Here is an 18673-nt window from a genome sequence, read left to right as displayed (position 1 = left end):
GTCCTCCTCTGCTGAGGTCACCTTCTGATGGGCATTCACATGGGAAACAAATACCTTCACTTTTTATTTTTGGCCCATTCAGAGAGATATATCTACACATCTCTTCCCCAAATTTTCTTGTCACTGATTTTCTGATCTTGTTCTGTCCAAGTTCCTAACCATCCACCCAAGCCATTGGCCACAGCCCATGAATCGATATATAAACATACATCTGGCCATTTCTCCTTTCAAGCAAAGTGAACAGGCAGATGCACTGGTAGAAATTCTGCCCACTGGGAGGATCTCCTTTCACCACTCTCCAGGGATGTCTCAGAGAGACACTGTAGTGCTGCAGCTATTCAGGTACTGCCTGCAGAACTATCCATAAACAAGTCCCTCAGTCCTCTCTTTCTTTGTCAACCAGTCATAGGGAGCTCTCCATGAGGTAGTAGGTGTAGGTTGTGAGAAAAAAAGGCAGTGTAGCAGGAGCAGGCATTTTGGCCACTTCATGCAACTTATTGTGCCATCAGGGCCTGCTCAGGACCAATCTTGTATATGCCACTTCCATTGGATGATGAACTTTTGCTGTGTATGCCCAACTTTATAGCATGGTGGGTCAGATGACATCCAATTTATGATGTGCAGCCCAAGGCAAAAAGCAACTTCGTGGCCCATGGTTAAGCATTCAGTCTCTACTAAGGCCTAGTACCCAGTCAAAAGCTGTTTCTCAAAAGGAGAGTCATTATCTCCGTAGGACAGCAGGACTTTGCTCCAAAATCCTGAGGGCTTCTGTTTCAATTCATCATAAGGGCCTACAAAGGCTCCAAACAGCATCCCCATCCACCACTGACAGTTCCAGCACTATTGGACCTGCTGGATCACATGGCCCGAGTGAAAAAGCAGCTTGCACAGCTAGACCTATTGCAGAATCTTCTCTTGTTCTGGGCCCCACTCAAAACAAGCAGTTTTTCAGGTCACACAGTAAATGAGCCAAAGCATTACACCCGAATAAGGCTTATGTTGCCTCCAAAATCCAAAGAGGTCCGCTAGGCATTGTGTCTCTTTTTTGGTTGTAGGAGGAAGCAAATATAACAACTTATCTTTCATCTTAGAAGAGATGTCTCAACATGCCCCACACCACTGGACCCCTATAAACTTCACTGAGACAGAAAGCCCCTGAAATTTAGTCAGATTTATTTCTCACCCTCTGACAGACAAAAGTTTTAAAGTCTTGCCAATATGTCTAGAGTAGTTGCTATGTTGGGCTCACTAGATCCAATCAGTGTAATGTCATCAATGTACTGGGCCAGTGTTACCACATTTGTGAAAGGGCCAGGTGATCCAGATATCTGAAAACTAAATATGACACAGGGCTGTAGAATTGATAGACCCCTGAGGTAGGACGGTTAAGGTGTATCACTGGCCTTGCCAGCTGAAAGCAAACTGCTTCTGGTGGTCTTAATAGCTACATACCAGGTAGTAAGAGATGTGCTAACCTACTGAAGCAATGACACCACATCTGGCACATCAAGTACAGCTGGAGTTATCACTTGGGTAAGCTTCCCAAAATCCACTGCCATTCTCTGAGATCCATCTCTCTGGCCAAATAAACAAGTTGAATAGGGATGTGGTACGTTTGATTGCCCTTGCATCCTTCAAGTCCCTGATACACTGGTCTCTGGAAACCCTCCAGGAATGTGGTGGTGTTTTTGGTTTACTTTTTGGTTTACTATTTTCTAAGTAGAGGTGGTTCTAGTGGCTTCCACTTGACCTTTTCCACCATAACAGCCCTTACTCCATAAGTCAGAACATCAGCATGAGGCTGCTGAGTATAGCTATTCCAATCACACATTCCAGAACTGTAAAAAAAAAAAAAAACAAAAACAGGTGGCAGGATGGGCTCAGGAACACCCTGACACATGGGCCCATTGTGAGACAACCTGAGCTAAAACTCCATTGATCGTCCAACATCCATAAGCTTCTTCTCTGACTGGTGAACCACAATGACGTTTTGGGTCTCCTGAAATCAGTGTCACTTCAGAGCCAGTGTCCAATAGTTCCCAAAAGGTCAGATTATTTCCTTCTCCCCAATGCACAGTTATGCTGGTAAAAAGCCATAGGTCCCTTTGGAGAAAAATTAACAGTATAAATTTGGGTAGTGTACCAGTGTTCTTCCTCAAGGGGACCCAGCCTTTCCTTTGTTCAAGGAGTTCTAGAGCTGTAAACTGACTCAAGTCTGATAATTGATTGAGGGGCTGTGACTCTGTTTTTATGATTCAGGTTGGACATTTGTTCACTTGACCTAGAAATTTTCTGCTTATACAGATCAAGTAAAAATTAGTAGTCTCCCTATCTATGTCACTTCTAGGAATACCATCATAAGCTAGCTAATGCCACAAGTCTGAACAGGTCAGACTATTTTAATTGTAGTTGGACTCTGCTGTCCATTAAAGTAACTACACCCACCTTGCCTTTGGCAGTTGAGTGCTACCACTCGGCCCCTGCTACCCTGGGATCCAATTACCCCAACCACATTTAGGTTTCCCAATTCAGTGACGGAAGTTCCCACTGTGAGGTCTGACCCACAGAGAACAGCCATCACAGAGTTCTTCAAAGAGGCCAGGGCTCCCGCACAAACTTATTTCTCACAGTTTTGGTGAAAGGTATGTCTCCAAGACTCTCCCAGTATGGGGGAGTAAGTCTTCAATGGCAAATCTACCCTAACATTCCACTCTCCCTAAGCCATTGAATCCCCTCCTCCTCTACTTTTAACCAAGGCAGGTCCAGCATTTCTAATTCACTCACTATGAGACATCTTTTGGTCCATGTTTCAGCCAATCAACCAACTGTTTGACCCCTTTCTAACTCCCCAAGCTGCAACTTAGAATCTCTGCCTAATGAGCCAATAACAAAAAATTTGACTTGATACAACTTTATGTTTCTTCCACCATTACCCCTTACGCTTAATATCCACTCTCACACACATTCCCCAGAATTCTGCTTGAACAAATTAGAAAATTCAAGTCGTTCTTTAGGAAAGTAGTGTTCCTTCTCATCAGTCATACTTTTGAACCTCACCTTCAGGGGCTTGCTGGAACTTGAGTGTAGTTATAGGTCTAGAAGCAAAGAGGGGTGGGGTGGGGAGAGTCCTGAAGAGCAGCAGCATTGTCATGCACAGCAACAGCCTCATAAGGCCGTTACCATGTCCCCAAGCATTGCAGAGTGAATCCTTTCAGCAGGGCTGGGGAGACCATTTCCACTGAAGACTCATTAGAATTTAGGAGCTCTGTGTCCAAGTTTCATAAGGGTCTTCCCACACATTCTCATTCCAACTTACAGGGTCCCATTCTTTTCCAGTCAATGCCCTCACTCTAATGGTAAACACCTTGTGAGGCTGGGAGTTCAATTTGCATTATGATTGAGCCAGTGACAGGATGAGATTCTGCATTTTATTTAATGCAGTCTCAGCCCCACGGATACAGGTGATGAGGTTCTCTTTCAGGGCACACATGGAAGCTTTTAGGTTGTTAATGTGGTGCTTGTGCCACGTAACACCCTCACAGACACACCCAGAAATAATGTTTAACCTGATGTATGGGCATTCCAAGATGCAGGTTAGCTGACAAACAAAATTAATTATCATACATGCCTAAAGCCACATAGCTGGCAAATTTGGAGGCCCAAATTTGCAATCAGAAACTCCTTTTCCAGAAACATGATCTAACCTCTAAGTTGGAGCATACAGTGATTATAGTTATGGTATCCTCAAGCCCCACAGCAGATGAGAGAGAGAATTACACAGCAAAAACACCTTTAACACTTCATTCTTCTCACGAAAACAAACAAACAAACAAACTACTCTCTCGAATACTGATAGCAATTTCTTTCCATGTCACTGAAGAGTCCATTATGCCATCGGTAGGTTTCCGTGATCCTCATTCTTGGATAGGATATCAAATGGTAGAGTAGAGAGTACCTTGAGCTAAATCTACAGCAGTAGTTTTCAGTCTTAACCACTTGACATATGGGTGTGTCTACATGTACTTTATCTAATTTGTTAGTAATAATAATAATAAAGATCCAAAATTTTCTAATGATAAAATTTTTACCATGTAAATTAGAATTGAATAAAAGTTAGCCCTAGAATATTATATATTATATTTTCCTGCTCTTTTGAGTACCAAAGAAAGATACAAAATTAAAGCTAATGGTGTTGAGGGTAGCACTAGGTGTTCACATGTGAATCACTGTGTTTAAGATCATTAAAATATATTTATTTAAAACTACGGATTTAATAGAATGTAGCAAACAAAGTAAGCGCATAATTCTTCAAGTCTGACTTTTAAATCATCCTCTTTAAATATAAATTATACAAACTTTTCTCACTTTATCAAACTACATATTCAGACTTTTAGCACCATTTACCCTTTATTTGGTCAAGATCACAAAGACAGAACCCATTTCTTTCAAGTTTGGTGTTTCTAAATTTTCAAAACAGTGGACTCATTCTTCAAATGATATATTAGGAAATATTCATAATAGATTTGAAGGAAAGATGAAGAAGGAGAGAAGTTCTGAGCCAATGGGGGAGGCAGGGAAGGGTGAAAAGAGAAACTGGGGAGGGGAGTCAGAGATCCATCCATAGGGCTTTGCTGTTCAGGCAGCTCCTTAGGCAACTTTTGGATTCCTTGGAACATAATTTAAAAAGGAGTGTCCCATATATTGTAGAGTAATGTAGATAATAAAATTATTTTAATCATTTTAACATCTTGTAAGTATATTAATGTTGTAGGTCTAATCAATATTTTAATTAAATTCTGCTTTGAAATGTGATATTATATCATATACATATACATACAGTAAGTGCTACACCTCATTTTATGTGTTACACTAGAATTCTTTTATTTTTAAGTGTTGTGCAGTATCTGAGGCACTTAATTTCTGTCTGCTTGTAGCTAATATTCATCTCTTGACCATAAATGTCAAAAATGCAAATAACTTTTTACTGTAAAAAATTAAAGTAAATCATATTTAATGGACTTTTAAGTATAGTTCTCTGACACAACACTTAATTTTATGCTTTTAAGCTGCAGTTTGGGATTATTTCTGAGCAATAATGTATTTCTTTCGATTTTCTCTTATTTTCTGATAAACAGAGTGACTGTAATATAAATCCTGAACCTGCCTTTGGTCTGGATATTTAGTAGCTATGTATTTGTTTTCTGTGATAGCAACATGCATTAATATTTATAGCCATTTTCCTTTGCAGCATCTCCCAGATGGCTCCACGCCCAGTGCACATGTTGAATTTTATCTTTTACCATATCCCAGTGAAGTTCGTAGGAGGAAAACAAAATCCGTTCCAAAATGTACCGACCCCACTTACAATGAAATTGTAAGTATGATTCATCTTTATCCAGTCATTTTGTATTTTTCTTACCATTTTTCAGCTAACAACCAAATATGGAGAATTTGCGGTAATTGGAAGCATTATTCCATAAAGGAAAGATATTTCCCAAAATAGTCACAGTATGTTGATCACTGTTCTACATGCTATGGGAACTGGAAAATGCAGATACTGCTTTCAAAGCTCTTATGAACCAATTTTCAAATTGTGGCTAACCTCCAGGAAGAGCTCAAGACTTGTTTTGCATACTAACATTATCCCTGACTTTATCTTATTTTCTCTAGCCTATTCCCCATTACCTGATTTTTCTTACCTAATAATTTTGTCGTAAGCTACCCTGTGTATAACAGCAAATCTCATAAAATCCCTTTTGAAAAACTGAAAAAATAAACAAATACAAAACACAAATTAAAACTAATTTATATTATAAATAGCTCTCTAATTCATTTCTAATGTATGGTTTGCACATCCAATCCCTTAAATTCTCTCTAAGGCAAACCCTTGCATTTAGTCTCTTGATTCCCTCCTTTGCCATCTCTTCTGTACCTTGCTCAGCTGATTATTTGCTCTCCTTTTCTGAAGCCTGTCTCATTCACAAGATCTTCTGAACAGAAATCTTGAAAAATAAGAACAACAACAACAAAAACCCTCCTCAACTCCGCCTTTCTGAGCAAATTTTCTTTCCTTCCCTAACACCATCAAACTTTTGCAAAATTAACTCCCATAACCTACTCTTACTTCATTGCTTCCTTTTCACCCTTTAATCCTTTACAGTATGGATTCTGACCTTTATTGACAGTGCTTTAGTCAAGTGGCATCAATAGGCTCCTAATTGCTAAATGCAAGGAGCCCTCAGGCTCTCGTCTCCCAACCAGATATTCCAGGACAGCAGCACTATTGACCGCACCCTCTTTCTTGAACCTCCCTTTTGCTTCTTGAGATCTACCTTTTCTTAAATCCCTTCTACTTTCTCTAGCCATGCTCTCACTTTCCTTCATCGCCATTTTTCTTCTAAAAAATACTGTTGTTTGCTGGAGTTTCGTCATTTACCCTCATCTCCTCCTCACCTATACATTCTCAGAATTATCTTATCTCTCCCCAAATTTTCATTTATCGCCTATACGTAGGCTGCATCTGAATTTGTTTCTCAAACCCTGGGTTTTCTCTCGAGCTTTTGATCTGGGAACTGGGCAGCCCCATTGGAATGACTCCTGGGCACTTTTAAACCAGGCTCTCCATTTGCCATCTCAAAAGATACTTCGAGAGACACCTCCCTCACCCCCAAGCCCACGTCCAGCTCCTGCTCTTCTGGTGCAGTCACCTGCCTCTTCATTTGGTCCTCTCCTCTCTGTCCCGTCACTGCTTCTCTGTGTGAGGGCCTTTGTCTACTGTAACAGCCTCCGATCTGCCTCCTGTCTTGTGTTTTTCAATTAAATCTTCCACATTTATACCTAAAGCATCTTTCAAAAACTAGTCATATTTATTATTCTGCTGCTTAAAGTTTTTTCAAATGTTCCTCACTGCCTTCTATATGACGTCCCAAATTTTAAATATGGTGTTCATAGATCTTAAAACTTGTCTCAGTAAATTTCCTGAGTTGTCTCTTGGAGCCGTATTATTCTTATACTCTTTTATTTTTTATTGTGTGAGATCATTAGCAATTCACATGCAGTTGTAAGAAATTCACTTCGCAGATACTGTGGTTTTTAAAAATTAAAGGTTTGTGGCAACCCTGTGCCGAGCAAGTCTATGGCACCATTCTTCCAGCAGCATGTGCTCGCTTCACCTCTCTGTGTCACATTTTGGTAATTCTTGCAATATTTTAAACTCTTTTGTTATCGTTATATTAGTTATGGTGATCTGTGACCAGTGATCTTTGAGGTTAATGTTTTAATTGTTTTGGGGTGCCATGAATGATGCCCTTAATATAAGATGGTGAATTTAGTTGATATATGTTGTGTGTTCTGACTGCTCCACTCCCTGGCTATTCCCTATTTCCTCCTCTGCTTGGGCCTTCCTATTCCCAGAGACACAACTATATTAAAATTAGGACAATTGTTAACGTTACAGTGGCCTCTAAGTGTTCAAGTGAAAGGAAGAGTCATGTCTCTCACTTTAAATCGAAAGCTAGAAATGCTCAAGCTTAGTGAGGAAGGTGTGTTAAAAGCCCAGACAGACTGAAAGCTAAGCCTCTTGTACCAGTTAGTCAAGTTGTAAATGTGAAGGAAGGGTTCTTGAAGAAAATTAAAAGTGCTGCTCCAATGAACAAGTGAAACAGCCCTATTGCTGATTTGGAGAAAATTTTCATGGTCTGGATAGAAGATCAAAACAGCCACACAACATTCCCTTAAGCCAAAGCCTAATCCAGAGCAAGGCCCTAACGCTCTTCAATTCTATGAAGGCTGCAAGAGGTGAGGAAGCTGTGGAAGAAAAGTTTGAAGCCAACAGAGGTTGGTGCATGAGGTTTAAGAAGCCACCTCCATAACATAAAAGTGCAAGGTGAAGCAGCAAGTGCTGATGTAGAAGCTGCAGCAAGTTATCCAGAAGGTCCATCTAAGATCATTGATGAAGGTGGCCACACTCAACAACAGATTTTTGATGTAAACAAAACTGCCTTATATTGGAAGAAGATGGCACATAGGACTTTCTTATCTAGAAAGGAGAAGTCAATGCCTGCCTTCAAAGCTTCTGAAGGAAAGACTGACACTCTTGTTAGGGGCTAATGCAGTTGGTGACTTCAAGTTGCAGCCAATCCTTATTTACCATTGCAGAAGTCCTAGGGCCCTTACAAGTTATGCTAAATCTATTCTGCCTACTCTCTATAAATGGAACAACAAAGCCTGGATGACAGCACATCTGTTTACAGCACAGTTTATTGAATATTTTAAACCTACTCTTGAGAGCTATTGCTCAGAAAAAAAGATTTCTTGCAAAATATTACTATTCACTGACAACTCACCTGGTCACCCAAGAGCTCTGATGGAGATGTACAAGGAGATTAATGTTAATCTTATGCCTGCTAATAGCACATCCATTCTGTAGCCCACGGATCAAGGAGTCATTTCAACTTTCAAGTCTTACTATTTAAGAAATACATTTCATAAGGCTACCACTGCCTTATATAATTAATGATTCCTCTGATGGATCTTAGCAAAGTAAATTGAGAACCTTCCAGAAAGGATTCACCATTCTAGATGCCATTAAGAACATGCGTAATTCATGAGAGGAGGTCAAAATATTAATATTTTGGAGTTTGGAAAAAGTTGATTCCATCCCTCATGGATGACTCTTAGGGGGTTAACGCTTCAGTGGAGGAAGTAAATGCAGATGTGATAGAAATAGCAAGAACTAGAATTGGAAGTTGAGCCCACAGTTGTCGCTGAAATGCTGCAATCTCATGATACAACTTTAACAAATGAGGAGTTGCTTCTTATGGATGAGCAAAGAAAATGGTTTCTTGAGATGGATTCTACTCCTGGTGAAGATGTTGTGAACATTATTGAAATGACAACAAAGGATTTAGAGTATTACATAAACTTAGTTGGTAAAGCAGCAGCAGGGTTTGACTCCAATTTTGAAAGAAGTTCTACTGTGGGTAAAATGCTACCAGATAGCACCACATGCTACAGAGAAATCTTTCATGAAAAGAAGAGTCAACCAATGCTGCAAACTTTATTGTTGTCTTATTTGAAGGAATTGCCACAGCCACCCCAACTTTCCACAACCACCACCCTGATCAGTCAGCAGCCACCAACATAGAGGCAAGATCCTCCAGCAGCAAAAAGATTATGACTCAGTGAAGGCTCAGATGATTGTTAGCATATGTTGGCAATAAAGTATTTTTAATATGTACATTAGTTTTTAGACCTAATGCCATTGCACACTTAATAGACTACAGTATAGTGTAAACATAGCTTTCTATGCACTGGGAAAACCAAAATATTTTTGAGAATCACTTTATTGTGATATTCACTTTTTTGCAGTGGTCTGGAACCAAAGCTGCAATATCTCTGAGCTGTGCTTGTGCCTTTCAACCATTTCGCCTCAGTAATAACATCTAGTATTATAGTACAATATCACCACCAGCAAATTGACCTTGATACAATCCACTTATCTCATTCAGATTTTACCAGTTTTAATGACTTCTTGTGTGTGTTAATGTGTGTTTAGTTCTCTGCATTTTTATCACAGGTAAAGACCTGTGTGACCACCACCATGGTCAAGAAGTAGAACAGTACCATCACAAGGATCAGTGGTGCTACCTCACTGCAGCCACAGACTCCTCTGTCCCTCTAACCCCCTTGCCTGATCTCTGGCAAGTACAATCTATTCTTCATCCCTATAATTTTGTCATTTCAAATGTTTATTTATAAATGGAATTACATAGTTCGTAACATTTTGAGATTGGCTTTTTTCACTCACTGTAATTCCCTAGAGGTCCACTCAAATAGCTGCATGTCATTACAGTTTGTTCCTTTTCATTCCTGAGTAGTATTCCATGGTATTGGGGTTTTACAGTTTATTTAACTGTTCACCTAGTAAAGGACATCTGGGTTGTTGCCAGCTTGGGGCTATTAGGAACAAAGCTCTTACATTGATGTGTAGGTTTTGTGTGAGCATAAGTTGTAATTTCTCTAGGACAAATGTCCAAGAGTGTAGTTGCTAGAATATATGAAAGTTTCATATTTAGTTTTACAGGAAACTGCCCTACTCATTTTCAGGGAAGCTGTAACATTTTACATTCCCACCAACAATGTATGAGTGATCCAGTTTTTCTGAATCTTTTCCAACATTTAGTGTAATCAATATGTTTTATCTTAATTTTTTCGATAGGTATAGGGTGGTATCTCATTGTGGTTTTAATTTTTATTTACCTAGTGATTAATGATGCTGAACTTCTTTTCACGGGCTTAATTACCACCTGTATATCCTCTTTGGTGAAGTGTGTTTCATGTCTTTAACTATTTTCTAATTGGATAATCTGCATTCTTACTGTTGAGTTTGGGTAGTTCTTTATATATTCTAGATACTAGTTTTTGGTCAGATATGTGGTTTGCAAATATTTTCTCCTAGTCTGTAGCTTGTCTTTTAAACCTTTTCACACAGTCTTTCACAGAGTGAAAGTTTTTAATTTTGAAGAGGTCAACTTATAAATTTTTCCTTTTATAAATGGTGCATTTGGCATCAAATCCAAGAACTATTTGCCTATCACTAAGTCCCAAAGATTTTCTCCATATTTTTTCTAAAAGTTTTACAGTTTTACATTTTATATTTAAATACATAATCCATTTGAGTTTATTTTTAATAAGGTGTGTGGTTGAGGTCAAGGCTTTCTTTTTCCCTCTTGTGGCGCCAATTACTTCAGCTCCATTTGTTGAAAAGTCAGTTCTTCCTCCATCAAATTTCTGTTGTACCTTGGTCAGAAGTCAGTTGGGAAAATTTGTGCACTCACACCCTTTTTTTGGCCCACACCTGGCCATACCTCAGGTTACATCAGATGGCTTGTCATTCCCCAGTTGGTGTCTGTGATTCTGTGATGGATCACAAAGCCCTTCTCTGCCTGCTTTGAGGCTTACCTCAAATGTGTGTGCTGCCAACACTCTCACCTTCTGGACTCTTACACCACATTTATAATCTTTTATTTAGTCCCACGCATTTTTCCTTCTAGTATATTGTAAACTTCTTAAGGATGAGCCAAATGTCTTATCTTTCTTACTATCTCTAGCATTTAGTTACTTTTTTTTTTTTTTTTTTTTTTTGGCATCTGGCCGGTAAGACTTAAGTTAATTCTAAAAAGAAAGTGTGTAATTAAGTATTTGGGGTAGTTTTACAAGTGACACTTTGTGTGCATGTTTGTGTGTATAAAATATAAATATACATATGTGTTTTTATGTATATGAACAGAAAGAGAGATTCTCCAAACTAGCAAGGAAAATATATTTTGACATTTTATTATGTGTCATGATGTCAACAGCTAGAGTAAACACCTCCAAACATCATATCACTTGTTCCTCTTCTTACTATTTGAGTACAAGGCCCCCTACCTCACTATCAGGAAACTCCTCAGACTCCATGCTATACTTCAGGATTTGCAATCTAAGGAAACACATAATAATAAAAAGCCACTAACAATTAAGAAGAATTTAAATGTACATGCATGATGATTATTTTATACTGCTTGGTGTGCACATAAATTATTTGATGGCTTGCAGTAATTCCAGGTATACTGCTTGGTGTGCACATAAATTATTTGATGGCTTGCAATAATTCCAGGTCCTCTCACATCTATGGCTCACTAATTAGAAATCACTGTAATACTTTCTAAATTGATCTATACTTGTAGCATGAACATACACTGTTTATACTTTGGACACATTTTAAATTGCTTAAAAAGAAACCATGGTCCATGTACACAGCCACTCCTCACCTGTACATAATCCAAACCAGCAGAAATTTGAAGTAATGTGTGCATAGGTGACTATTTTAATACTCATCACCGATTCAGTGAGAGGTCACTAGATAAATGAGTTTGGCAGGGAAGCTGGTTGAATTTAGAGAGACATAAGAAAAAAAAAGTACACGATATTTTAATTTTTCTCTCATTATGCTCTATGTCTGTATCAATACAACAAGAAATTTTATAAGAAATGCAGAGGGAAAAGTATGCTAGTTTTAACTCTGATTTTCCTTTCTCTTGCCCTCCATTGTGATATAGGACCCCATCTCTACACCGAGCTCCTCAATTATTTCTGAACATCCTCAAGGACACCTTACTAAATGTCCTGACTGGTGAGCCCAGTGCTTACTAGGGAGCCCAGAGAGTTATCACGTGGCATCTAACTTGCTTTAAACTTTCCCCTGCTTCCACCTCCTCACTGAGGAGCACTGCATCAGCCGCTCTCTGCAGCTGGGATTTCTCAAACTGCCAAAGCCGTGCAGTGTACTGTGAACTGCGAGAGAACAACCTCGCTCCCCTCCTGATAGAAATCTCTCAGAGGAATACACAGGGAATGTTACATTGCATACCAATGTCTTACAAAGATTTTCATGAAAATAGTTCTTTCTATTTTGATTCACAGCCGTCTCTCTCCTTAATACCCAGACATGAGAGGCTGGGTTAGGGACACTGCCAGGTGACAGCGCCTCCACCCTTCCCATACTAAGGTTTGATACAGAGCCAAGCTTGTCTGCTCGACAGTTCCCAGAGTGAGTCCCAATAGGCCTTGCCAGCAGTCTCCCAGAAAACCCCTGCCATAGAGAAGTCCCAGTGGCAGGCATGTCTAGGCTCAAGGTGGGTGGGGCTGGAGGTAGGAATGCTGGGGGAACTGCCATACGGCTTTAAGAAGCAGGGCTGGGATTCTGGCCCCAAAGCCCTTGTTCTTTCCACACTATTACCTTTGGCATCTTGTTAAAAACTATCATTTTAAAATGATTCATTAATAATATGGAATTTCTATCCTATAACAGAATTACATTGTTATAGTCAATGTATTTTGAACATTGTACTCTTTTCTTAGATATTATGCTGTTATAAGGTATAAAGGGAAAATCAGAAAGGACAAAACAAGAATGTTCCAAATGTTTCACGTGCCTTAAAATCTTTTGCAGACTATGCAGTGATTATCTAGCACAATGCTAAGTATATGGTACACTAAGTAAGCAATACCTGCTGGTATCTGAATCATCATCTCATCTGGTATTCACAATAAGATGAAAACTGTGTTTGTAAATAAAGAAATTGAGGCCCAGAGGTCACACAACTAGATTTAAAGCCCAGCACTGCCTGATTCCAAAGCCCATGTTTACCTCCCTAGACTACACTGCTATTTCTACCTCTCTCCACCCAGAGTTCTCCTGTTCTCACTCGTTGTGGACTCTCTCTCATTGTCCTGCCTCCTCAAACCTCTTCCCACCAGCACCAGACATACTTCAGTTTTCATCTTACTGTTCTCCTGTTACAATCGTGAAAATATACTTTAGAATTATTTACTAGACCCTCATGTCAAATAATGTACAGTGAATGCTTCTATATAAATTAATAGATATTAATTACTTTAAATGCTTTCTATTTGATATAATAATTCCAAACCCACAAATTCAGGCTTACACCTGTGGGTAAATTTATTGTAAAGTGAAATTGAAAGAGCTGTTCATTTTGGGTTCTGTTTATGTGGAGGCAGAATACACACTAAATCATTTGGCGAAAAAGTCTCAAAGAATATAATCATCTGTGCACTTTAGCATTACCCGCTAATTATTTATTGCACAGTAAAATTTTTTTTTTAAAGTGCTTTTCTTTAACAACAAAATGAATGTGGTAAAGCAGTTAAAATAGCTATATGTCATCTATGATGTACAATGATTACACGTCTAGAAAACTTCGGTCAGTTTTAACAAAATAACTTTTGCATAAGGAAGCACAGGGGAAAAAATCCATTAAGTGATAAAAACTTTGGAAGTTCAAATGTATGTATTTTAACCAGGAAGGCAATTAATTCCTAAAGTTATTTCTTAAGACTTTTAGCTTGCTAAATACCTGCGAGACTCAATTCTTTCTGAAAGGATTTTCTTCAGTCAACTGATACAAAATGTCAAGAAATTACTGTTCCTTTTCGTGTATCTTATTCAGCTACAACTTACTAGAGTTTAATATGTGCCAACCTTTGTAGTAAGGCTTATGTTCATTTTCTCATTTATTCTTCCCCACAATGCTAAATAGTATTAGTATCACCATTATACAAATGAGAAAACATACAGTTTGACAACAGATTCATGTGAATATAAATTATTAATATGTTTCTTAAAAATTTACATTTTTAGAGCATATTTATACAGTTCACAAAGTCCCTAAGCCAGACTTTTCAAAGACCTAATGCTTAGAATTATTCCATTTCTCTACTTCATATACAGTAATACATTGATGGTCCTTTTATCGGTTTCCTCTGTAAGACAGGAATTCATATGCTGAAAGTGTCATAGAAAGAAAAATGGGGACAGTTCAGACAGTTCAAAGTAGCCACCGTAGAGAAGAGGAAAAGGAGCTTACTCTGAAGTCTTGGAAGGATTTCCAGGCAGCACTGGCCATCCAGAGGTAGTTAAAGAGCATGAATTACAGTGGTGGGATTTTGTGATTTCAAAGACAGTCATTAAAATCATTTACTATCCCAGGAGAACTCAATACATGAAATGGAATCATTTGAATAAGCAATACTAGAAAACTAAAAGGTAATCTCCTGTGTGGAATGTGAGTAAGATTCTGGTGGAGAAGGTGCAGACACAAGGAGCATGGTAGACTGGATCAACACATTACATGGCCTATCGTATCCCCTGATTGAATTATTATTTACATGATAAGTAAATCATTGATCAGAGCAGCTAACAGATTGATCATGAACTGAATTTCATTGATAACTTAACGGGTTCACAGACGGTGGGCCCATGCCTTGCGAAGGACCAGAACCCAAATCCACACACACGGAGGAGGCCTCCGTTTAACTCAGAGGGCTCAAGTCGGCTCCTCTGCATTTTTTTTTTTTTTTTTTTTGCATATTTGAGGATGTTTCTTTCTGTCTTGTAACTTGGCTGTACGAAGCAAACAAGTTTGCAGCAGCATATGAAACTCCTAAATGTGTTCTGCGACGTTTCCCTGGCAACCATGTCAGATTTCCACCCAGTGCTCCCCTCCTTTCATGGAGATAACTAATTTCTTTGAAGTACGACACTTTTAGAGTCTCTTTACCACTCCAGGCCCCCAATGGTAAAGCCTGGAACTTACTTCTTGAATATTATAAAACACCGTTAAACAGAACCCTTTCTAAAAAACAGTCACATGAAAAAGAACAAGACACAAAACTGTATATACACCACAATTACAGCCCAGATTCTTAAAAAGTGATTATATATAGAAAACGAAAAGAACACCAAAATGCTAACTGTAATTATCTCCCGATGGTGGAAATTTAGATTCTTCCTTCCTTTTTTGTTTCATGCATGTTTTATTTAATGAGCATGCATTTTCATAATTAAAAATTAAACAATTTTAAATAAATACAAGGAACTATGGAGTCAATTCATATATACAAGGAAATATTGCTGTATTGCATTTATACAGCACAAGGAAATCATAGAAATTGGTCTCTTTCCTCATTAGCCTTCAATACAGAAAGATGGTATTCACGTTCCAGTGTTGCACAATAAATTCAAGGATGGTTAAAAGGTGAAGAGTGTTGAAATCTCTTCCTAGAGAATAATTTACAGTCTTACTAAATTTCATGGAATCCACAAAATCTAAGATTCTTAGAGAAATAGTTTGTCATTAAACCCCACCACGTAGTAGAACCTTTATCTTTTTAGAATTAGAGCTAGAATGGAAAAATTTTAATATTAACTTATCCATTACAGAGTACAAGATATTAGCATCTAAATATTTTTCATTAAAAGCAACATTCAAAAGAAAGATGCATATCTGATTTGTATTTTCATTATTCTCTCTCTCTTTAGGTGGTATACAATGAAGTCACAGAACTCCAAGGGCATGTCTTAATGCTTATTGTGAAGAGCAAAACCATATTTGTGGGAGCAATTAACATCCAACTCTGTAGTGTCCCACTCAATGAAGAAAAATGGTACCCACTAGGAAACAGTGTAATTTGACCGTTGCTGTGAACATATGCATTATTCACTAACTGATTGTATTTTTTCTCACATCTACGCCTCTCTATCACATAAGCAGGACATTTTTGTTGTCGGAGATAGCATAGGGTATTAAGGATACAAGGAAAAGAAATTAGAATCAGTCTTTTGTAGTCATTTATTCTTTATGTGTGTTTCATTTCTTTCTTAGAATCTTTTCTCCTTAAAGGGAGTGCTGATTGCATAAAATTCAATACGTAAAATTATAAAAGAACATTTAATTTTAATACATCTTTTAAATCAAACATACACTCAGAGGCTTCCTGTCAAGATGGTGGAATAGACAGTTCCCAGTGTCACTCTCTCCCACAAATCAACCAATTTACAACTATTAAAAAGCAGCAACAGCCAACCTGGGGCAACTAGAGCTCAGGGGAAGAGGAGGAAAGACCTACGGAGTGCATGAAGGGGGAGAAGCCACAAAGAGAGAAAGAAAGAACTGCTCTGACCCGACTGTTTCAAGCCCCAGCCACTTCCAGGCTGGAGCTGCTGAGTGTGCAGAGCAGGAGCTGGCAGCCACAGCTGTGCCCTTTAGATGGAGCTGCTTGGAGGTAGCAGGGGAGAAGAGGGCCTTGGTGGCCTCCAGACCAGCAAAATTACTAATAGGGTTCCCATAGACCCACGTAGGAATGAGGAGCCACAATAACTGAAGAAAAGGAGCTACTCAGAGAGTCACCACAAGGGACCAGCATACAGCCTGCCCCATGGGAAGTGTCTGGAACATGGGTGGTGAGGGAGATGGGCCACTGGGGGAACACTGAGGCACAGCAAGTACAGCTGATTTGTCCCCCAATCAGTGCAGGACCACTCAGAAGACACTGGTCAGGAATATAGAATTGCACGAGGTGCAGTTTGATGAAAAGACTCAGGCCCAGCCAGAGTTTCCACACAACACAGGTGTATTGGGTCTCATGAGTTCTGGAAGCACCTGTAAAGTCAACCATTAAACCCTGAGCTGTACAAAATGCCTTCCCCAGGGAGCCAGCAGCAAAGCAGCCTTTTAGCTCAAACACAGAGCTCAAGTACTGGTCCTCAAAGGAAGTTCCCCCATTTTAGAAATAAGTAAAGGACAGCAAATTAGTTTCAGTGCAGAGTTTAAGTGGTCGGAACAGCAAATAATCCAACAGAGAACTGAAAGAAAAAACGAAACACCCACAGACTGGAGACAAAGTTTGATATTAACTAGTAAAGGTCTCTCATCACCAAAGAACACCTATAAAACCTAGAAGTCCCATGGGCTACCAAAACAAAGAGCAGGGAGGGCTAGGGGCCTCAGCCATGCCCCCCGACACCCACAACCAGTCCCAAGTGTGGGGGCCAAGGGCCTCAGCCACGCCCCACTAACACCTGCATCCAGCCAGCGACAACCACTGAGTTGCCGCAGGAAACTCCCTGGGCTCTCCTGAGCTGGGGCAGTGGGAGTCTGAGGGCCTCAGCCACACCACCCGGACACCCACAACCAGCCCAGCGATGACCACCAAGCTGCTGCAGGAAGTGCCCAGGGCTCTCCCGAGCTGGGGCAGTGGGTGACAAAGGGCCTTGGCTATGCCCCCCTGAAACCCACAAGCACCCCAACAATGACCACCAAGCCACCTCAGGTAGTGTCCTGGGCTCCCATGCTGCAGCAATAGTGGGGTGAGGGCTTCAGCCACACTCCTCTTACCTCTGCACCCAGCCCAGCAAGGACCAAGCCACTGCTGGGAGCCCCCTGGTCTCCTCTTCAGGAATGAGGTGGGTACCGTAGCCTCAACCGCACCCCTCTGCCTTCCTCCTTTTCCCACCCTATTTCTTTCCCCTTAGCCTTATCCCCCTCTCCCACAACAGCTCCACATCAACATCATAGAATGTAAAAAAAAAATAGTAATATTAATAAACAAATAAACGTTAAAAAAAAAGAAGAATCAGAATCACCTCTGGAGCTTTTTCACAAACACTTATGCCTAGCCAATCCTCATTCCCTGAATTTGAGAACCACAGATTCTCAGGACTGTATGGTTTTCAGTCCTCCTGGACTGCTAGTTTGTTTTGGGAAACTCTCTTTCTTTCTCTCTGTATCTCTGTCTCACTCTCTCTCTCACACATGTAAGAAATTTTAGGGGCAATAAGAGCAAGGAATTAATGTGTGTCTATTATGTTTACTATGTGCCAGTTCCTTTATATATGTTACATCATTTTATCAGAATGAGATTAAGATTTCTGTAAGGAAATAAACCAGGACTTGAAAAAAGCACATCGAAATCAAGGTGATCATAATAAAGTGGAATACTACTACTAATAAAAAATTTTTAAAAACATATGCTCACATTTTGTTTTGTGCACCTACAGTTTAAAACCAATACTTTAATGTATTTTTCAAGAAAGACAAGCCAGTAGATAAATCTCATTAATTTAAGAAGACCTAAGTATATCTGTTACACACTTTTAAATTTTAAATTAGATATGTATAAATACATACCCACTCACGATTCTATTTATTGAGGGAATTAGTAAGCTCCAGCCAAATGCTATATTATTTTCTGTCAGAAAAACAAGACATAAATGCCTAAAATTCTTAAATCCAATTGTTGGAAGGAACTTCTTTATAGTTTTCCCCTT

The 18673-nt window shown here is 39.3% G+C and overlaps 1 protein-coding gene across 1 annotated transcript in view; it reads left to right on the top strand.

Moving 5' to 3' along the window:
* PIK3C2G (phosphatidylinositol-4-phosphate 3-kinase catalytic subunit type 2 gamma) overlaps positions 1-18321 on the top strand; it is a 372771-nt gene extending 354450 nt beyond the window's left edge. The window contains exons 34-35 of the mRNA XM_063075729.1: positions 5249-5374; positions 15887-18321. Coding sequence (XP_062931799.1) covers positions 5249-5374; positions 15887-16039 — 279 coding nt within the window. The 3' untranslated portion in view covers positions 16040-18321. The remainder of the gene's footprint in view (positions 1-5248; positions 5375-15886) is intronic.
* The last annotated feature ends 352 nt before the right edge of the window (positions 18322-18673 follow it).

This window comes from Cynocephalus volans, chromosome 12 (genome assembly GCF_027409185.1).
Source record: "Cynocephalus volans isolate mCynVol1 chromosome 12, mCynVol1.pri, whole genome shotgun sequence".
NCBI lineage: Eukaryota > Metazoa > Chordata > Mammalia > Dermoptera > Cynocephalidae > Cynocephalus > Cynocephalus volans.
Note: the sequence above shows the minus strand (reverse complement) of the source record. Positions and strands in the feature narration are given on the sequence as shown.